General features: G+C 49.6%; 1 protein-coding gene across 3 annotated transcripts in view; it reads left to right on the forward strand.

The window, feature by feature from the left end:
* The window catches only part of LOC109887364 (uncharacterized), a 66,697-nt gene that overhangs the window by 30,679 nt on the left and 12,766 nt on the right, over nucleotides 1-23,252 (forward strand). For all 3 annotated transcript variants that reach the window (XM_031816115.1, XM_031816114.1, XM_031816113.1), the window contains exon 6: nucleotides 9,570-9,648. In XM_031816115.1, the coding sequence (XP_031671975.1) occupies nucleotides 9,570-9,648 (79 nt within the window). The remainder of the gene's footprint in view (nucleotides 1-9,569; nucleotides 9,649-23,252) is intronic.

Here is a 23,252-nt window from a genome sequence, read left to right on the forward strand (position 1 = left end):
ATCCAAGGGAGCCATGAGGTTGCATCAGTATCCAAGGGAACCAGAGGTTGCATCAGTATCCAAGGGAACCAGAGGTTTGCATCAGTATCCAAGGGAGCCAGAGGTGGCATCAGTATCCAAGGGAGCCAGAGGTTGCATCAGTATCCAAGGGAGGTTGCATCAGTATCCAAGGGAACCAGAGGTTGCATCAGTATCCAAGGGAGCCAGAGGTTGCATCAGTATCCAAGGGAACCAGAGGTTGCATCAGTATCCAAGGGAGGTTGCATCAGTATCCAAGGGAGGTTGCATCAGTATCCAAGGGAGCCAGAGGTTGCATCAGTATCCAAGGGAGCCAGAGGTTGCATCAGTATCCAAGGGAACCAGAGGTTGCATCAGTATCCAAGGGAACCAGAGGTTGCATCAGTATCCAAGGGAACCAGAGGTTGCATCAGTATCCAAGGGAACCAGAGGTTGCATCAGTATCCAAGGGAACCAGAGGTTGCATCAGCATCCAAGGGAACCAGAGGTTGCATCAGTATCCAAGGGAACCAGAGGTTGCATCAGTATCCAAGGGAACCAGAGGTTGCATCAGTATCCAAGGGAACCAGAGGTTGCATCAGTATCCAAGGGAACCAGAGGTTGCATCAGTATCCAAGGGAACCAGAGGTTGCATCAGTATCCAAGGGAGCCAGAGGTTGCATCAGTATCCAAGGGAGCCAGAGGTTGCATCAGTATCCAAGGGAGCCAGAGGTTGCATCAGTATCCAAGGGAGGTTGCATCAGTATCCAAGGGAGGTTGCATCAGTATCCAAGGGAACCAGAGGTTGCATCAGTATCCAAGGGAACCAGAGGTTGCATCAGTATCCAAGGGAGCCAGAGGTTGCATCAGTATCCAAGGGAGCCAGAGGTTGCATCAGTATCCAAGGGAACCAGAGGTTGCATCAGTATCCAAGGGAACCAGAGGTTGCATCAGTATCCAAGGGAACCAGAGGTTGCATCAGTATCCAAGGGAACCAGAGGTTGCATCAGTATCCAAGGGAGCCAGAGGTTGCATCAGTATCCAAGGGAGCCAGAGGTTGCATCAGTATCCAAGGGAGCCAGAGGTTGCATCAGTATCCAAGGGAACCAGAGGTTGCATCAGTATCCAAGGGAACCAGAGGTTGCATCAGTATCCAAGGGAGCCAGAGGTGGCATCAGTATCCAAGGGAGCCAGAGGTTGCATCAGTATCCAAGGGAGGTTGCATCAGTATCCAAGGGAACCAGAGGTTGCATCAGTATCCAAGGGAGCCAGAGGTTGCATCAGTATCCAAGGGAACCAGAGGTTGCATCAGTATCCAAGGGAGGTTGCATCAGTATCCAAGGGAGGTTGCATCAGTATCCAAGGGAGCCAGAGGTTGCATCAGTATCCAAGGGAGCCAGAGGTTGCATCAGTATCCAAGGGAACCAGAGGTTGCATCAGTATCCAAGGGAACCAGAGGTTGCATCAGTATCCAAGGGAACCAGAGGTTGCATCAGTATCCAAGGGAACCAGAGGTTGCATCAGTATCCAAGGGAACCAGAGGTTGCATCAGTATCCAAGGGAACCAGAGGTTGCATCAGTATCCAAGGGAGCCAGAGGTTGCATCAGTATCCAAGGGAACCAGAGGTGCATCAGTATCCAAGGGAACCAGAGGTTGCATCAGTATCCAAGGGAACCAGAGGTTGCATCAGTATCCAAGGGAACTAGAGGTTGCATCAGTATCCAAGGGAGCCAGAGGTTGCATCAGTATCCAAGGGAGGTTGCATCAGTATCCAAGGGAACCAGAGGTTGCATCAGTATCCAAGGGAGCCAGAGGTTGCATCAGTATCCAAGGGAACCAGAGGTTGCAATCAGTATCCAAGGGAGGTTGCATCAGTATCCAAGGGAGGTTGCATCAGTATCCAAGGGAGCCAGAGGTTGCATCAGTATCCAAGGGAGCCAGAGGTTGCATCAGTATCCAAGGGAACCAGAGGTTGCATCAGTATCCAAGGGAACCAGAGGTTGCATCAGTATCCAAGGGAACCAGAGGTTGCATCAGTATCCAAGGGAACCAGAGGTTGCATCAGTATCCAAGGGAACCAGAGGTTGCATCAGTATCCAAGGGAACCAGAGGTTGCATCAGTATCCAAGGGAGCCAGAGGTTGCATCAGTATCCAAGGGAACCAGAGGTGCATCAGTATCCAAGGGAACCAGAGGTTGCATCAGTATCCAAGGGAACCAGAGGTTGCATCAGTATCCAAGGGAACTAGAGGTTGCATCAGTATCCAAGGGAACCAGAGGTTGCATCAGTATCCAAGGGAACCAGAGGTTGCATCAGTATCCAAGGGAACCAGAGGTTGCATCAGTATCCAAGGGAACCAGAGGTTGCATCAGCATCCAAGGGAACCAGAGATTGCATCAGCATCCAAGGGAACCAGAGGTTGCATCAGTATCCAAGGGAGCCAGAGGTTGCATCAGTATCCAAGGGAGGTTGCATCAGTATCCAAGGGAACCAGAGGTTGCATCAGTATCCAAGGGAGCCAGAGGTTGCATCAGTATCCAAGGGAGGTTGCATCAGTATCCAAGGGAACCAGAGGTTGCATCGGTATCCAAGGGAGCCAGAGGTTGCATCGGTATCCAAGGGAGCCAGAGGTTGCATCGGTATCCAAGGGAACCAGAGGTTGCATCAGTATCCAAGGGAACCAGAGGTTGCATCAGTATCCAAGGGAACCAGAGGTTGCATCAGTATCCAAGGGAACCAGAGGTTGCATCAGCATCCAAGGGAGCCAGAGGTTGCATCAGTATCCAAGGGAGCCAGAGGTTGCATCAGTATCCAAGGGAGCCAGAGGTTGCATCAGTATCCAAGGGAACCAGAGGTTGCATCAGTATCCAAGGGAACCAGAGGTTGCATCAGTATCCAATGGAACCAGAGGTTGCATCAGTATCCAAGGGAGCCAGAGGTTGCATCAGTATCCAAGGGAACCAGAGGTTGCATCAGTATCCAAGGGAACCAGAGGTTGCATCAGTATCCAAGGGAACCAGAGGTTGCATCAGTATCCAAGGGAACCAGAGGTTGCATCAGTATCCAAGGGAACCAGAGGTTGCATCAGTATCCAAGGGAGCCAGAGGTTGCATCAGTATCCAAGGGAACCAGAGGTTGCATCAGTATCCAAGGGAACCAGAGGTTGCATCAGTATCCAAGGGAACCAGAGGTGCATCAGTATCCAAGGGAACCAGAGGTGCATCAGTATCCAAGGGAACCAGAGGTTGCATCAGCATCCAAGGGAACCAGAGGTTGCATCAGTATCCAAGGGAACCAGAGGTTGCATCAGTATCCAAGGGAACCAGAGGTTGCATCAGTATCCAAGGGAACCAGAGTTGCATCAGTATCCAAGGGAACCAGAGGTTGCATCAGTATCCAAGGGAACCAGAGGTTGCATCAGTATCCAGGGAGCCAGAGGTTGCATCAGTATCCAAGGGAGCCAGAGGTTGCATCAGTATCCAAGGGAGCCAGAGGTTGCATCAGTATCCAAGGGAGGTTGCATCAGTATCCAAGGGAGGTTGCATCAGTATCCAAGGGAACCAGAGGTTGCATCAGTATCCAAGGGAAACCAGAGGTTGCATCAGTATCCAAGGGAGCCAGAGGTTGCATCAGTATCCAAGGGAGCCAGAGTTGCATCAGTATCCAAGGGAACCAGAGGTTGCATCAGTATCCAAGGGAACCAGAGGTTGCATCAGTATCCAAGGGAACCAGAGGTTGCATCAGTATCCAAGGGAACCAGAGGTTGCATCAGTATCCAAGGGAGCCAGAGGTTGCATCAGTATCCAAGGGAGCCAGAGGTTGCATCAGTATCCAAGGGAGCCAGAGGTTGCATCAGTATCCAAGGGAACCAGAGGTTGCATCAGTATCCAAGGGAACCAGAGGTTGCATCAGTATCCAAGGGAGCCAGAGGTGGCATCAGTATCCAAGGGAGCCAGAGGTTGCATCAGTTATCCAAGGGAGGTTTGCATCAGTATCCAAGGGAACCAGAGGTTGCATCAGTATCCAAGGGAGCCAGAGGTTGCATCAGTATCCAGGGAACCAGAGGTTGCATCAGTATCCAAGGGAGGTTGCATCAGTGTATCCAAGGGAGCCAGAGGTTGCATCAGTATCCAAGGGAGCCAGAGGTTGCATCAGTATCCAAGGGAACCAGAGGTTGCATCAGTATCCAAGGGAACCAGAGGTTGCATCAGTATCCAAGGGAACCAGAGGTTGCATCAGTATCCAAGGGAACCAGAGGTTGCATCAGTATCCAAGGGAACCAGAGGTTGCATCAGTATCCAAGGGAACCAGAGGTTGCATCAGTATCCAAGGGAGCCAGAGGTTGCATCAGTATCCAAGGGAACCAGAGGTGCATCAGTATCCAAGGGAACCAGAGGTTGCATCAGTATCCAGGGAACCAGAGGTTGCATCAGTATCCAAGGGAACTAGAGGTTGCATCAGTATCCAAGGGAGCCAGAGGTTGCATCAGTATCCAAGGGAGGTTGCATCAGTATCCAAGGGAACCAGAGGTTGCATCAGTATCCAAGGGAGCCAGAGGTTGCATCAGTATCCAAGGGAACCAGAGGTTGCATCAGTATCCAAGGGAGGTTGCATCAGTATCCAAGGGAGGTTGCATCAGTATCCAAGGGAGCCAGAGGTTGCATCAGTATCCAAGGGAGCCAGAGGTTGCATCAGTATCCAAGGGAACCAGAGGTTGCATCAGTATCCAAGGGAACCAGAGGTTGCATCAGTATCCAAGGGAACCAGAGGTTGCATCAGTATCCAAGGGAACCAGAGGTTGCATCAGTATCCAAGGGAACCAGAGGTTGCATCAGTATCCAAGGGAACCAGAGGTTGCATCAGTATCCAAGGGAGCCAGAGGTTGCATCAGTATCCAAGGGAACCAGAGGTGCATCAGTATCCAAGGGAACCAGAGGTTGCATCAGTATCCAAGGGAACCAGAGGTTGCATCAGTATCCAAGGGAACTAGAGGTTGCATCAGTATCCAAGGGAACCAGAGGTTGCATCAGTATCCAAGGGAACCAGAGGTTGCATCAGTATCCAAGGGAACCAGAGGTTGCATCAGTATCCAAGGGAACCAGAGGTTGCATCAGCATCCAAGGGAACCAGAGATTGCATCAGCATCCAAGGGAACCAGAGGTTGCATCAGTATCCAAGGGAGCCAGAGGTTGCATCAGTATCCAAGGGAGGTTGCATCAGTATCCAAGGGAACCAGAGGTTGCATCAGTATCCAAGGGAGCCAGAGGTTGCATCAGTATCCAAGGGAGGTTGCATCAGTATCCAAGGGAACCAGAGGTTGCATCGGTATCCAAGGGAGCCAGAGGTTGCATCGGTATCCAAGGGAAGCCAGAGGTTGCATCGGTATCCAAGGGAACCAGAGGTTGCATCAGTATCCAAGGGAACCAGAGGTTGCATCAGTATCCAAGGGAACCAGAGGTTGCATCAGTATCCAAGGGAACCAGAGGTTGCATCAGCATCCAAGGGAGCCAGAGGTTGCATCAGTATCCAAGGGAGCCAGAGGTTGCATCAGTATCCAAGGGAGCCAGAGGTTGCATCAGTATCCAAGGGAACCAGAGGTTGCATCAGTATCCAAGGGAACCAGAGGTTGCATCAGTATCCAAGGGAACCAGAGGTTGCATCAGTATCCAAGGGAGCCAGAGGTTGCATCAGTATCCAAGGGAACCAGAGGTTGCATCAGTATCCAAGGGAACCAGAGGTTGCATCAGTATCCAAGGGAGCCAGAGGTTGCATCAGTATCCAAGGGAACCAGAGGTTGCATCAGTATCCAAGGGAGCCAGAGGTTGCATCAGTATCCAAGGGAGCCAGAGGTTGCATCAGTATCCAAGGGAACCAGAGGTTGCATCAGTATCCAAGGGAGCCAGAGGTTGCATCAGTATCCAAGGGAGCCAGAGGTTGCATCAGTATCCAAGGGAGCCAGAGGTTGCATCAGTATCCAAGGGAGCCAGAGGTTGCATCAGTATCCAAGGGAGCCAGAGGTTGAATCAGTATCCAAGGGAGCCAGAGGTTGCATCAGTATCCAAGGGGACCAGAGGTTGCTTCAGTATCCAAGGGAGCCAGAGGTTGCATCAGTATCCAAGGGAGCCAGAGGTTGCATCAGTATCCAAGGGAGCCAGAGGTTGCATCAGTATCCAAGGGAGCCAAAGGTTGCATCAGTATCCAAGAGAGCCAGAGGTTGCATCAGTATCCAAGGGAGCCAGAGGTTGCATCAGTATCCAAGAGAGCCAGAGGTTGCATCAGTATCCAAGGGAGCCAGAGGTTGCATCAGTATCCAAGAGAGCCAGAGGTTGCATCAGTATCCAAGGGAGCCAGAGGTTGCATCAGTATCCAAGGGAGCCAGAGGTTGCATCAGTATCCAAGGGAGCCAGAGGTTGCATCAGTATCCAAGGGAGCCAGAGGTTGCATCAGTATCCAAGGGAACCAGAGGTTGCATCAGTATCCAAGGGAGCCAGAGGTTGCATCAGTATCCAAGGGAACCAGAGGTTGCATCAGTATCCAAGGGAACCAGAGGTTGCATCAGTATCCAAGGGAACCAGAGGTTGCATCAGTATCCAAGGGAACCAGAGGTTGCATCAGTATCCAAGGGAGCCAGAGGTTGCATCAGTATCCAAGGGAGCCAGAGGTTGAATCAGTATCCAAGGGAGCCAGAGGTTGCATCAGTATCCAAGGGGACCAGAGGTTGCTTCAGTATCCAAGGGAGCCAGAGGTTGCATCAGTATCCAAGGGAGCCAGAGGTTGCATCAGTATCCAAGGGAGCCAGAGGTTGCATCAGTATCCAAGGGAGCCAGAGGTTGCATCAGTATCCAAGAGAGCCAGAGGTTGCATCAGTATCCAAGGGAGCCAGAGGTTGCATCAGTATCCAAGAGAGCCAGAGGTTGCATCAGTATCCAAGGGAGCCAGAGGTTGCATCAGTATCCAAGAGAGCCAGAGGTTGCATCAGTATCCAAGGGAGCCAGAGGTTGCATCAGTATCCAAGGGAGCCAGAGGTTGCATCAGTATCCAAGGGAGCCAGAGGTTGCATCAGTATCCAAGGGAGCCAGAGGTTGCATCAGTATCCAAGGGAACCAGAGGTTGCATCAGTATCCAAGGGAACCAGAGGTTGCATCAGTATCCAAGGGAACCAGAGGTTGCATCAGTATCCAAGGGAACCAGAGGTTGCATCAGTATCCAAGGGAACCAGAGGTTGCATCAGTATCCAAGGGAACCAGAGGTTGCATCAGTATCCAAGGGAACCAGAGGTTGCATCAGTATCCAAGGGAGCCAGAGGTTGCATCAGTATCCAAGGGAACCAGAGGTTGCATCAGTATCCAAGGGAGCCAGAGGTTGCATCAGTATCCAAGGGAACCAGAGGTTGCATCAGTATCCAAGGGAGCCAGAGGGTCCTGCTTTGTAGTAGGCTGCTCTGGGAGAAAACCCACATCTAGGTTGAGGATTACCCAGGCTGCTCTGGGAGAGAACCCACACCTAGGTTGAGGATTACCCAGGCTGCTCTGGGAGAGAACCCACACCTAGGTTGAGGATTACCCAGGTCAGGATAATGTTGTAGCACCTAGGTTGAGGATACCCAGGTCAGGACAACGTTGTTGAGGATACCCAGGTCAGGATAATGTTGTAGCACCTAGGTTGAGGATTACCCAGGTCAGGATAACGTTGTAGCACCTAGGTTGAGGATTACCCAGGTCAGGATAACGTTGTAGCACCTAGGTTGAGGATTACCCAGGTCAGGATAACGTTGTAGCACCTAGGTTGAGGATTACCCAGGTCAGGATAACGTTGTAGCACCTAGGTTGAGGATTACCCAGGTCAGGATAACGTTGTAGCACCTAGGATTAGGATTACCCAGGTCAGGATAACGTTGTAGCACCTAGGTTGAGGATTACCCAGGTCAGGATAACGTTGTAGCACCTAGGTTGAGGATTACCCAGGTCAGGATAATGTTGTAGCTTTGGGAAATACACAGATTCATTGGGACCAGTGCCGTTGCTAACTAGCATTGGGAAATACACAGATTCATTGGGACCAGTGCCGTTGCTAACTAGCATTGGGAAATACACAGATTCATTGGGACCAGTGCCGTTGCTAACTAGCATTGGGAAATACACAGATTCATTGGCACCAGTGCCGTTGCTAACTAGCATTGGGAAATACACAGATTCATTGGGACCAGTGCCGTTGCTAACTAGCATTGGGAAATACACAGATTCATTGGGACCAGTGCCGTTGCTAACTAGCATTGGGAAATACACAGATTCATTGGGACCAGTGCCGTTGCTAACTAGCATTGGGAAATACACAGATTCATTGGCACCAGTGCCGTTGCTAACTAGCATTGGGAAATACACAGATTCATTGGGACCAGTGCCGTTGCTAACTAGCATTGGGAAATACACAGATTCATTGGGACCAGTGCCGTTGCTAACTAGCATTGGGAAATACACAGATTCATTGGGACCAGTGCCGTTGCTAACTAGCATTGGGAAATACACAGATTCATTGGGACCAGTGCCGTTGCTAACTAGCATTGGGAAATACACAGATTCATTGGGACCAGTGCCGTTGCTAACTAGCATTGGGAAATACACAGATTCATTGGGACCAGTGCCGTTGCTAACTAGCATTGGGAAATACACAGATTCATTGGGACCAGTGCCGTTGCTAACTAGCATTGGGAAATACACAGATTCATTGGGACCAGTGCCGTTGCTAACTAGCATTGGGAAATACACAGATTCATTGGGACCAGTGCCGTTGCTAACTAGCATTGCTGGTTTCCTTTTTGCTTAGAATTCTTCCTCGCTTATGCAAAACGTTATGGGATATTAGAATCCTCGTCCCATATTTGACCTAGAACCACACCACGTAGAGAACCCAACAGGACCTAGAACCACCCCACGTAGAGAACCCAACAGGACCTAGAACCAATACCAGGACTTAGAACCAATACCAGGTAGAGAACCCAACAGGACTTAGAACCAATACCAGGTAGAGAACCCAACAGGACATAGAGCCACACCAGGTAGAGAACCCAACAGGACCTAGAGCCACACCAGGTAGAGAACCCAACAGGACTTAGAACCAATATCAAGTAGAGAACCCAACAGGACCTAGAGCCCCCCCAGTAGAGAACCCAACAGGACCTAGAGCCACACCAGGTAGAGAACCCAACAGGACCTAGAGCCACACCAGGTAGAGAACCCAACAGGACCTAGAACCCACACATTTCTAACTAGTTGCCTGACCTCTGACTAGTTGTCTGGCTACTGTCTAGTTGCCTGACCTTTGACTAGTTGCCTGACCTGTGACTAGTTGCCTGACCTCTGACCAGTTGCCTAACCTCTGACTAGTTGACTAGTTGCCTGACCTCTGACTAGGTGTCTGACCTCTGACTAGTTGTCTGACTAGTTGTCTGACCTCTGACTAGTTGTCTGACCTCTGACTAGTTGTCTGACCTCTGACTAGTTGTCTGACCTCTGACTAGTTGTCTGACTAGTTGTCTGACCTCTGACTAGTTGTCTGATTCCTTCTCCCGTAGCGGACAGTGTGCTCGACCTCTCCAAGCGGAACTCTGCCAGCTCGGCCTCCACGTCACCCACCATTCACAAAGCCTCAGGGTGAGTGTCTCTCCTCTCATTGGTCCATAATGTCCATACTAGCACGATACTTAGTATGCATAGCCAATAGATGCCGTTGTTACTATTTACCATGCATTGACAATACAATATTTCACTTTTTAGCCTGTACGGCAAAACCACAACATAATTCAGAGTAGTGTGACAGTGTTAGGTGGTCTGTATCCGTAGACTGTCTGTCTAGTGGTGGATGTAGTGGGACAGTGTTAGGTGGTCTGTATCAGTAGACCGTCTGTCTAGTGGTGGATGTAGTGGGACAGTGTTAGGTGATCTGTATCAGTAGACTGTCTAGTGGTGGATGTAGTGGGACAGTGTTAGGTGGTCTGTATCAGTAGACTGTCTGTCTAGTGGTGGATGTAGTGGGACAGTGTTAGGTGGTCTGTATCAGTAGACTGTCTAGTGGTGGATGTAGTGGGACAGTGTTAGGTGGTCTGTATCAGTAGACTGTCTAGTGGTGGATGTAGTGTGACAGTGTTAGGTGGTCTGTATCAGTAGACTGTCTGTCTAGTGGTGGATGTAGTGGGACAGTGTTAGGTGGTCTGTATCAGTAGACTGTCTGTCTAGTGGTGGATGTAGTGGGACAGTGTTAGGTGGTCTGTATCAGTAGACTGTCTGTCTAGTGGTGGTGGATGTAGTGGGACAGTGTTAGGTGGTCTGTATCATTAGACTGTCTAGTGGTGGATGTAGTGTGACAGTGTTAGGTGGTCTGTATCAGTAGACTGTCTGTCTAGTGGTGGATGTAGTGGGACAGTGTTAGGTGGTCTGTATCAGTAGACTGTCTAGTGGTGGATGTAGTGGGACAGTGTTAGGTGGTCTGTATCAGTAGACTGTCTAGTGGTGGATGTAGTGGGACAGTGTTAGGTGGTCTGTATCAGTAGACTGTCTGTCTAGTGGTGGATGTAGTGGGACAGTGTTAGGTGGTCTGTATCAGTAGACTGTCTGTCTAGTGGTGGATGTAGTGGGACAGTGTTAGGTGGTCTGTATCAGTAGACTGTCTAGTGGTGGATGTAGTGTGACAGTGTTAGGTGGTCTGTATCAGTAGACTGTCTGTCTAGTGGTGGATGTAGTGGGACAGTGTTAGGTGGTCTGTATCAGTAGACTGTCTAGTGGTGGTGGATGTAGTGGGACAGTGTTAGGTGATCTGTATCAGTAGACTGTCTAGTGGTGGATGTAGTGTGACAGTGTTAGGTGGTCTGTATCAGTAGACTGTCTGTCTAGTGGTGGATGTAGTGGGACAGTGTTAGGTGGTCTGTATCAGTAGACTGTCTAGTGGTGGATGTAGTGGGACAGTGTTAGGTGGTCTGTATCAGTAGACTGTCTGTCTAGTGGTGGTGGATGTAGTGGGACAGTGTTAGGTGATCTGTATCAGTAGACTGTCTAGTGGTGGATGTAGTGTGACAGTGTTAGGTGGTCTGTATCAGTAGACTGTCTAGTGGTAGATGTAATGGGACAGTGTTAGGTGGTTTGTATCAGTAGACTGTCTGTCTAGTGGTGGTGGATGTAGTGGGACAGTGTTAGGTGATCTGTATCAGTAGACTGTCTAGTGGTGGATGTAGTGTGACAGTGTTAGGTGGTCTGTATCAGTAGACTGTCTGTCTAGTGGTGGATGTAGTGGGACAGTGTTAGGTGGTCTGTATCAGTAGACTGTCTAGTGGTGGATGTAGTGGGACAGTGTTAGGTGGTCTGTATCAGTAGACTGTCTGTCTAGTGGTGGTGGATGTAGTGGGACAGTGTTAGGTGATCTGTATCAGTAGACTGTCTAGTGGTGGATGTAATGTGACAGTGTTAGGTGGTCTGTATCAGTAGACTGTCTAGTGGTAGATGTAATGGGACAGTGTTAGGTGGTTTGTATCAGTAGACTGTCTGTCTAGTGGTGGATGTAGTGGGACAGTGTTAGGTGGTCTGTATCAGTAGACTGTCTGTCTAGTGGTGGATGTAGTGGGACAGTGTTAGGTGGTCTGTATCAGTAGACTGTCTAGTGGTGGATGTAGTGGGACAGTGTTAGGTGGTCTGTATCAGTAGACTGTCTAGTGGTAGATGTAATGGGACAGTGTTAGGTGATCTGTATCATTAGACTGTCTCTCTAGAGGTGGATGAATTGGGACAGTCCTCTGGTATCAGTATAGCCAGGCTGTAGACTGTCTAGTGGTGGATGAATTGGGACAGTCCTCTGGTATCAGTATAGCCAGGCTGTAGACTGTCTAGTGGTGGATGAATTGGGACAGTCCTCTCGTATCAGTATAGCCAGGCTGTAGACTGTCTGTCTAGTGGTGGATGAATTGGGACAGTCCTCTGGTATCAGTATAGCCAGGCTGTAGACTGTCTAGTGGTGGATGAATTGGGACAGTCCTCTGGTATCAGTATAGCCAGGCTGTAGACTGTCTAGTGGTGGATGAATTGGGACAGTCCTCTCGTATCAGTATAGCCAGGCTGTAGACTGTCTGTCTAGTGGTGGATGAATTGGGACAGTCCTCTGGTATCAGTATAGCCAGGCTGTAGACTGTCTAGTGGTGGATGAATTGGGACAGTTCTCTGGTATCAGTATAGCCAGGCTGTAGACTGTCTGTCTAGTGGTGGATGAATTGGGACAGTCCTCTGGTATCAGTATAGCCAGGCTGTAGACTGTCTGTCTAGTGGTGGATGAATTGGGACAGTCCGCTGGTATCAGTATAGCCAGGCTGTAGACTGTCTGTCTAGTCGTGGATGAATTGGGACAGTCCTATGGTATCAGTATAGCCAGGCTGTAGACTGTCTAGTGGTGGATGAATTGGGACAGTCCACTGGTATCAGTATAGTCAGGCTGTAGACTGTCTAGTGGTGGATGAATTGGGACAGTCCTCTGGTATCAGTATAGCCAGGCTGTAGACTGTCTGTCTAGTGGTGGATGAATTGGGACAGTCCTCTGCTATCAGTATAACCAGGCTGTAGACTGTCTGTCTAGTGGTGGATTAATTGGGACAGTCCTCTGGTATCAGTAGACTGTCTGTCTAGTGGTGGATGAATTGGGACAGTCCTCTGGTATCAGTATAGCCAGGCTGTAGACTGTCTAGTGGTGGATGAATTGGGACAGTCCTCTGGTATCAGTATAGCCAGGCTGTAGACTGTCTAGTGGTGGATGAATTGGGACAGTCCTCTGGTATCAGTATAGCCAGGCTGTAGACTGTCTAGTGGTGGATGAATTGGGACAGTCCTCTGGTATCAGTATAGCCAGGCTGTAGACTGTCTAGTGGTGGATGAATTGGGACAGACCTCTGGTATCAGTATAGCCAGGCTGTAGACTGTCTAGTGGTGGATGAATTGGGACAGTCCTCTGGTATCAGTATAGCCAGGCTGTAGACTGTCTAGTGGTGGATGAATTGGGACAGTCCTCTGGTATCAGTATAGCCAGGCTGTAGACTGTCTAGTGGTGGATGAATTGGGACAGTCCTCTGGTATCAGTATAGCCAGGCTGTAGACTGTCTAGTGGTGGATGAATTGGGACAGTCCTCTGGTATCAGTATAGCCAGGCTGTAGACTTGGACAGTGAGTTGAATAATGGAATGGGGATGTATGGGATGTTTGTATATATCCATGTAATCAGGTTGTACCTGCCTGTTTCAACACCTGTTGGTACCTAGAACACAGTGCAGCTGGCTGGATCTGTCACCTCAGCTAGTCAGACTGACACACAGAAACACGTGGCTGTGAGACAGCGTAACGTCACAGACTGGATCGTTCCTGTTTCCTAATGACGTTGTGGATCAGAAATCCTTTAACCAAAATACTGGACAGGGATTAACTACTCTGCAAACCTGTCTTCAATGTGACAGTCGCACCGAGATGATGTCACTGCCTCTCTTAATTTTTTTAACCTTTACTTAACTAGGCAAGTCAGTTAAGAACAAATTCTTATTTTCAATGACGGCCTAGGAACAGTGGGTTAACTGCCTGTTCAGGGGCAGAACGACAGATTTGTACCTTGTCAGCTCTGGGATTTGAACTTGCAACCTTTTGGTTACTAGTCCAACACTCTAACCACTAGGCTACCCTGCCGCCCCATGTGACAGTCGCACAGATATGATGTCATTCCCTTTCTTCATATGACAGACACACAGAGATGATGTCACCCCCTTTCTTCATATGACAGTCGCACAGAGATGATGTCACTGCCTCTCTTCGTATGACAGACACAGAGAGATGTCACTCAACGACAATGCTGTCACAGATGACGTCAGCTCATGACAGACCGTGCACAGTGATGTTCCCAACACGACATAAAGGAGTCACCCCTCTCCCCCTCCCTGATCCTGACGGTGGTGTTTGGTCCTCCCCCCACTAGGAGGCAGCAGCAGCGTTGGGGAGCAGCCGGGGCGTACCAGACCGAGGAACACCATGCCCAGAGGTCCAGTGAGCTGTCTGAGGGGCTGCTGTCCAAGGCTCTGAGAGACGTGAGGTCTGGTCGTCTCCAAGAGAACAGAGCTGCCCTTCTCTACGGGATCCCCCTTGAAATCCTGCGCTCAGAGCTGGGGGAGGATGTGACCTCACAGGATGTGGCGGCGGCGCACGGCGAGGAGGTGCGGCTGGTGTTGCAGAGGGTGGCGGCCTGGGCGGAGCTGGGAGCGAGGGAGGAGAACGGAGAAATGCTCTTCCTTCCCTCCTCTTCGTCTTGTCTGACCCGGCATGGCCTGCAGAGGGTTTTGTCCCGGTCTCTACCCCCCCAGCTCAGAGAGGAGCTCCACCTCCGTATCCCCCAGGTCAGATCGCGCTCCAGACCAGCTCCCCCTCTCCCTGAGCCTTGCAGCCTGGCTGAGCACCTGCACTACCACCCCCCACCACACCATGGCACCACCACCACTAATATCGCTGCTACCTCTTCCTCTCTGCTGAGACTCCACCGCTCCCTCCTGCCCTCCCTCGACCTGCCTGACCTCTCACCCCACCACCGCTGCTCCTCATTGGATGATCCTGAGGAAGGGGCGGAGCATAGCGGGGAGAACAAGCAGTCCAGGAAGAAGCGCGGGCGCTACCGGCAGTACGACCACGACCTGCTAGAGGAGGCTATCACCATGGTGATGGGGGGCAGGATGAGCATTTCCAAGGCCCAGGTGGTTTATGGGATACCTCACAGCACGCTGGAGTACAAGGTCAAAGAGCGCAACGGAACCCTGAAGATACCGCCCAAGAGGAGGCCCGTCATCGTCACGACTACGACCGCACGGCAACCTCCGGACTTTGCCGGGTTCCACCGACTCAGGGACTAACGATGCCACCAACAGGTTCTAGACTACAGAACATTCGAGTCTAGAACCAACAACACTTGAACTCCTCCCGACCTCCAACAGAACAGGAGAATGTTTTGTGGATCTGGGTCCAATACAGATTTCATAAATACTTGGTGCGCTTGGTTTGTTTTCGCTTGACATGCAGAGTGTGTAGATTTCTGGACTTCTGGTACCATTTGTTGCCTAATCGAGGTAAATCGAGCACACCTCCATCTATTTGACCAATGTATCATATTGACCCCCCAGGCCTTTATAAAAACAGACAGTTACATTCAGGTCACTGTGTGTCCATGCAGACCAGGTTATATTACCCAGGTCACTGTGTGTCCATGCAGACCAGGTTATATTACCCAGGTCACTGTGTGTCCATGCAGACCAGGTTATATTACCCAGGTCACTGTGTGTCCATGCAGACCAGGTTATATTACCCAGGTCACTGTGTGTCCATGCAGACCAGGTTATATTACCCAGGTCACTGTGTGTCCATGCAGACCAGGTTATATTACCCAGGTCACTGTGTGTCCATGCAGACCAGGTTATATTACCCAGGTCACTGTGTGTCCATGCAGACCAGGTTATATTACCCAGGTCACTGTGTGTCCATGCAGACCAGGTTATATTACCCAGGTCACTGTGTGTCCATGCAGACCAGGTTATATTACCCAGGTCACTGTGTGTCCATGCAGACCAGGTTATATTACCCAGGTCACTGTGTGTCCATGCAGACCAGGTTATATTACCCAGGTCACTGTGTGTCCATGCAGACCAGGTTATATTACCCAGGTCACTGTGTGTCCATGCAGACCAGGTTATATTACCCAGGTCACTGTGTGTCCATGCAGACCAGGTTATATTACCCAGGTCACTGTGTGTCCGTGCAGACCATTACCCAGGTCACTGTGTGTCCATGCAGACCAGGTTATATTACCCAGGTCACTGTGTGTCCATGCAGACCAGGTTATATTACCCAGGTCACTGTGTGTCCATGCAGACCAGGTTATATTACCCAGGTCACTGTGTGTCCATGCAGACCAGGTTATATTACCCAGGTTACTGTGTGTCCATGCAGACCAGGTTATATTACCCAGGTCACTGTGTGTCCGTGCAGACCATTACCCAGGTCACTGTGTGTCCATGCAGACCAGGTTATATTACCCAGGTCACTGTGTGTCCATGCAGACCAGGTTATATTACCCAGGTCACTGTGTGTCCATGCAGACCAGGTTATATTACCCAGGTCACTGTGTGTCCATGCAGACCAGGTTATATTACCCAGGTCACTGTGTGTCCATGCAGACCAGGTTATATTACCCAGGTCACTGTGTGTCCATGCAGACCAGGTTATATTACCCAGGTCACTGTGTGTCCATGCAGACCAGGTTATATTACCCAGGTCACTGTGTGTCCATGCAGACCAGGTTATATTACCCAGGTCACTGTGTGTCCATGCAGACCAGGTTATATTACCCAGGTCACTGTGTGTCCATGCAGACCAGGTTATATTACCCAGGTCACTGTGTGTCCGTGCAGACCATTACCCAGGTCACTGTGTGTCCATGCAGACCAGGTTATATTACCCAGGTCACTGTGTGTCCATGCAGACCAGGTTATATTACCCAGGTCACTGTGTGTCCATGCAGACCAGGTTATATTACCCAGGTCACTGTGTGTCCATGCAGACCAGGTTATATTACCCAGGTCACTGTGTGTCCGTGCAGACCATTACCCAGGTCACTGTGTGTCCATGCAGACCAGGTTATATTACCCAGGTCACTGTGTGTCCATGCAGACCAGGTTATATTACCCAGGTCACTGTGTGTCCATGCAGACCAGGTTATATTACCCAGGTCACTGTGTGTCCATGCAGACCAGGTTATATTACCCAGGTCACTGTGTGTCCATGCAGACCAGGTTATATTACCCAGGTCACTGTGTGTCCATGCAGACCAGGTTATATTACCCAGGTCACTGTGTGTCCATGCAGACCAGGTTATATTACCCAGGTCACTGTGTGTCCATGCAGACCAGGTTATATTACCCAGGTCACTGTGTGTCCATGCAGACCAGGTTATATTACCCAGGTCACTGTGTGTCCATGCAGACCAGGTTATATTACCCAGGTCACTGTGTGTCCATGCAGACCAGGTTATATTACCCAGGTCACTGTGTGTCCATGCAGACCGAGTTATATTACCCCAGGTCACTGTGTGTCCATGCAGACCAGGTTATATTACCCAGGTCACTGTGTGTCCCATGCAGACCAGGTTATATTACCCAGGTCACTGTGTGTCCGTGCAGACCATTACCCAGGTCACTGTGTGTCCATGCAGACCAGGTTATATTACCCAGGTTCACTGTGTGTCCGTGCAGACCATTACCCAGGTCACTGTGTGTCCATGCAGACCAGGTTATATTACCCAGGGTCACTGTGTGTCCAGGTGCAGACCAGGTTATATTACCCAGGTCACTGTGTGTCCCATGGCAGCACCAGGTTATATTACCCAGGTCACTGTGTTGTCGTGCAGACCATTACCAGGTCACTGTGTGTCCATCAGACCAGGTTATATTACCCAGGTCACTGTGTGTCCATCCGCAGACCAGGTTATATTACCCAGGTCACTGTGTGTCCATGGCAGACCCAGGTTATATTACCCAGGTCACTGTTGGTGGTCCCTGCAGACCAGGTATTACCCAGGTCACTGTGTGTCCATGCAGACCAGGTTATATTACCCAGGTCACTGTGTGTCCATGCAGACCAGGTTATATTACCCAGGTCACTGTGTGTCCATGCAGACCAGGTTATATTACCCAGGTCACTGTGTGTCCATGCAGACCAGGTTATATTACCCAGGTCACTGTGTGTCCATGCAGACCAGGTTATATTACCCAGGTCACTGTGTGTCCATGCAGACCAGGTTATATTACCCAGGTCACTGTGTGTCCATGCAGACCAGGTTATATTACCCAGGTCACTGTGTGTCCATGCAGACCAGGTTATATTACCCAGGTCACTGTGTGTCCATGCAGACCAGGTTATATTACCCAGGTCACTGTGTGTCCATGCAGACCAGGTTATATTACCCAGGTCACTGTGTGTCCATGCAGACCAGGTTATATTACCCAGGTCACTGTGTGTCCGTGCAGACCATTACCCAGGTCACTGTGTGTCCATGCAGACCAGGTTATATTACCCAGGTCACTGTGTGTCCATGCAGACCAGGTTATATTACCCAGGTCACTGTGTGTCCATGCAGACCAGGTTATATTACCCAGGTCACTGTGTGTCCGTGCAGACCAGGTTATATTACCCAGGTCACTGTGTGTCCGTGCAGACCATTACCCAGGTCACTGTGTGTCCATGCAGACCAGGTTATATTACCCAGGTCACTGTGTGTCCATGCAGACCAGGTTATATTACCCAGGTCACTGTGTGTCCATGCAGACCAGGTTATATTACCCAGGTCACTGTGTGTCCATGCAGACCAGGTTATATTACCCAGGTCACTGTGTGTCCATGCAGACCAGGTTATATTACCCAGGTCACTGTGTGTCCGTGCAGACCATTACCCAGGTCACTGTGTGTCCATGCAGACCAGGTTATATTACCCAGGTCACTGTGTGTCCATGCAGACCAGGTTATATTACCCAGGTCACTGTGTGTCCATGCAGACCAGGTTATATTACCCAGGTCACTGTGTGTCCATGCAGACCAGGTTATATTACCCAGAAATAGACTATAAAACGAGAACGTCACTCTTCACGTCAGGTGTCTTTTTGTATCATTTATTTATAGCCCTTTTTTCTCCCCGATTGGTAGTTACAGTCTTGTCTCATCGCTGCAACTCCCGGTCGAGAGCCATGAGTCCTCCGAAACACGACCCCAACCAACTGCTTCTTTGACACAGCGCACATCCAACCCGGAAGCCAGCCGCACCAATGTGTCGGAGGAAACACCGTTACACCTGGCGAGCTGGTCAGCGTGCACTACGCCCGGGCCCGTCACAGGGGTCACTAGAGCGCGATGGGGACAAGGATATCCCAGCCGGTCAAAACCCTCCCCTAACTCGGACGACGCTGAGCCAACTGTGCGCCGCCCCATGGACCTCCCGGTCGCGGCCGCCTGCGACAGAACCCGGGCTCGAACCCAGAATCTGTGTTGGCCTTAGACCACTGCGTCACCCGGGAGGCCCCTAAGTCAGGTGTATTTTAAATCCAATCTTCAGGTCAGCTGGTTGTCCATGTCTACCTGGTAGTTAATGTGTCCCTGGTTTGGCCAGAGAGTCCACTGTACTGGGACCTAGTTAAAGATTCACATTGGATTGTATGCGGATGTTATATACAGCGTTGATCCTCTTGTCTGTAAACTCCCATCTCTCTCTGTTTTCTATCATCTCTGGTATTGGGCATCTCAGAAGGAGCCGTTGTATTAGCTATTGGTCTCTCTCTCTGTTTTCTATCATCTCTGGTATTGGGCATCTCAGAAGGAGCCGTTGCTATTGGACCAAAACACAAATTTTCAGGGTGTTGGGGAGGGGTTTCTGTAATTCCTCCCACTTAATGCTGCTCTTTTATTAACCTCTCAGCCTGTCTATCTCTGGTCTCATAACGTCTCTGGTCTCACAACGTCTCTGGTCTCACAACGTCTCTGGTCTCATAAAGTCTCTGGTCTCACAACGTCTCTGGTCTCACAACGTCTCTGGTCTCACAACGTCTCTGGTCTCATAAAGTCTCTGGTCTCACAACGTCTCTGGTCTCACAACGTCTCTGGTCTCACAACGTCTCTGGTCTCATAAAGTCTCTGGTCTCATAAAGTCTCTGGTCTCATAACGTCTCTGGTCTCATAACGAAGGATAACAACAAGCCATTTACTGCTGTTTAGAACGGAATGTTGTTTTGTTTTTTTACGGGACCTGAGACATCTTTGTGTTGTTGTCACCCTCACTGAATCCTCTTCTCTTAAACCTACAGAGTTTAAGAGACACAATGAAGCCTATAAGGTGCATTTTTAAAGGGACACTTACAGGACATGATCTGTTCTCCTCCAGAGTCTCGCGGATACCATTTTTATATGTCTGTGTGCTAACTAGCATTAGCGCAATGACTGGACGTCTATGGGAACAGTTGGCATTCTAGTAGGTGTAATGACTGGAAGTCTATGGGTATCTGCTAGCATTCTAGTAGGTGTAATGACTGGAAGTCTATGGGTATCTGCTAGCATTCTAGTAGGTGTAATGACTGGAAGTCTATGGGGATTGGATCACATTCTAGCAGATACCCATAGACTTCCCAGACCCCTCCCAGACAGCTCCAGCCCAGACCCCTCCCAGACAGCTCCAGCCCAGACCCCTCCCAGACAGCTCCAGCCCAGACCCCTCCCAGACAGCTCCCCGCGGAGACCCCTCCCAGACAGCTCCCCGCGGAGACCCCTCCCAGACAGCTCCCCGCGGAGACCCCTCCCAGACAGCTCCAGCCCAGACCCCTCCCAGACAGCTCCAGCCCAGACCCCTCCCAGACAGCTCCATCCCAGACCCCTCCCAGACAGCTCCAGCCCAGACCCCTCCCAGACAGCTCCATCCCAGACCCCTCCCAGACAGCTCCATCCCAGACCCCTCCCAGACAGCTCCAGTCCAGACCCCTCCCAGACAGCTCCAGCCCAGACCCCTCCCAGACAGCTCCAGCCCAGACCCCTCCCAGACAGCTCCAGCCCAGACCCCTCCCAGACAGCTCCAGCCCAGACCCCTCCCAGACAGCTCCAGCTAAAGTCTTGCTTGAATAGGGTCTATAGTAGTACCACTATATAGGGAATAGGGCTCTGGTCTATAGTAGTACCACTATATAGGGAATAGGGCTCTGGTCTATAGTAGTACCACTATATAGGGAATAGGGTCTATAGTAGTACCACTATATAGGGAATAGGGTCTATAGTAGTACCACTATATAGGGAATAGGGTCTATAGTAGTACCACTATATAGGGAATAGGGCTCTGGTCTATAGTAGTACCACTATATAGGGAATAGGGTCTATAGTAGTACCACTATATAGGGAATAGGGCTCTGGTCTATAGTAGTACCACTATATAGGGAATAAGGTCTATAGTAGTACCACTATATAGGGAATAGGGTCTATAGTAGTACCACTATATAGGGAATATAGCTCTGGTCTATAGTAGTACCACTATATAGGGAATAGGGTCTATAGTAGTACCACTATATAGGGAATAGGGTCTATAGTAGTACCACTATATAGGGAATAGGGCTCTGGTCTATAGTAGTTCCACTATATAGGGAATAGGGCTCTGGTCTATAGTAGTACCACTATATAGGGAATAGGGCTCTGGTCTATAGTAGTACCACTATATAGGGAATAGTGTCTATAGTAGTGCACTATATAGGGAATATGGCTCTGGTCTATAGTAGTACCACTATATAGGGAATAGCGTCTATAGTAGTACCACTATATAGGGAATATGACTCTGGTCTATAGTAGTTCACTATATAGGGAATAGGGCTCTGGTCTATAGTAGTACCACTATATAGGGAATAGGGCTCTGGTCTATAGTAGTTCACTATATAGGGAATAGGGCTCTGGTCTATAGTAGTACCACTATATAGGGAATAGGGCTCTGGTCTATAGTAGTACCACTATATAGGGAATAGGGCTCTGGTCTATAGTAGTACCACTATATAGGGAATAGTGTCTATAGTAGTACCACTATATAGGGAATAGGGTCTATAGTAGTACCACAATATAGGGAATAGGGTCTATAGTAGTACCACTATATAGGGAATAGGGACTATAGTAGTACCACAATATAGGGAATAGGGTCTATAGTAATACCACAATATAGGGAATAGGGTCTATAGTAGTACCACTATATAGGGAATAGGGTCTATAGTAATACCACAATATAGGGAATAGGGTCTATAGTAGTACCACAATATAGGGCATAGGGTCTATAGTAGTACCACTATATAGGGAATAGGGTCTATAGTAGTACCACTATATAGGGAATAGGGTCTATAGTAGTACCACTATATAGGGAATAGGGTCTATAGTAGTACCACTATATAGGGAATAGCGTCTATAGTAGTGCCACTATATAGGGAATAGCGTCTATAGTAGTACCACTATATAGGGAATAGCGTCTATAGTAGTACCACTATATAGGGAATATGGTCTATAGTAGTACCACTATATAGGGAATAGCGTCTATAGGAGTACCACTATATAGGGAATAGCGTCTATAGTAGTACCACTATATAGGGAATAGCGTCTATAGTAGTACCACTATATAGGGAATAGGGTCTATAGTAGTACCACTATATAGGGAATAGGGTCTATAGTAGTACCACTATATAGGGAATAGGGTCTATAGTAGTACCACAATATAGGGAATAGGGTCTGTAGTAGTACCACTATATAGGGAATAGCGTCTATAGTAGTACCACTATATAGGGAATGGGGTCTATAGTAGTGCCACTATATAGGGAATAGGGCTCTGGTCTATAGTAGTACCACTATATAGGGAACAGGGTTCTGGTCTATAGTAGTACCACTATATAGGGAATAGGGCTCTGATCTATAGTTGTTCACTATGTAGGGAATAGGGTTCTGGTCTATAGTAGTGTACTATATAGGGAATAGGGCTCTGATCTATAGTAGGACACTATATAGGGCTCTGGTCTATAGTAGTACCACTATATAGGGTGACATTTGGGACAGTAATCATATGGCTCTGTACCTACCTACCTATGGTGTAGTCTCATCTCTCTGGGGATACTCCCCTCCCCTCCTGATGACTGACACTAGTCTAGATGGTATAGTCTCACCTCTCTGGGGATACTCCCCTCCCCTCCTGATGACTGACACTAGTCTAGATGGTGTAGTCTCACCTCTCTGGGGACACTCCCCTCCCCTCCTGATGACTGACACTAGTCTAGATGGTGTAGTCTCACCTCTCTGGGGATACTCCCCTCCCCTCCTGATGACTGACACTAGTCTAGATGGTGTAGTCTCACCTCTCTGGGGACACTCCCCTCCCCTCCTGATGACTGACACTAGTCTAGATGGTGTAGTCTCACCTCTCTGGGGACACTCCCCTCCCCTCCTGATGACTGACACTAGTCTAGATGGTGTAGTCTCACCTCTCTGGGGACACTCCCCTCCCCTCCTGATGACTGACACTAGTCTAGATGGTGTAGTCTCACCTCTCTGGGGACACTCGCCTCCCCTCCTGATGACTGACACTAGTCTAGATGGTGTAGTCTCACCTCTCTGGGGATACTCCCCTCCCCTCCTGATGACTGACACTAGTCTAGATGGTG

The sequence above is a fragment of the Oncorhynchus kisutch genome, unplaced genomic scaffold (genome assembly GCF_002021735.2).
Source record: "Oncorhynchus kisutch isolate 150728-3 unplaced genomic scaffold, Okis_V2 scaffold745, whole genome shotgun sequence".
Lineage (NCBI taxonomy): Eukaryota > Metazoa > Chordata > Actinopteri > Salmoniformes > Salmonidae > Oncorhynchus > Oncorhynchus kisutch.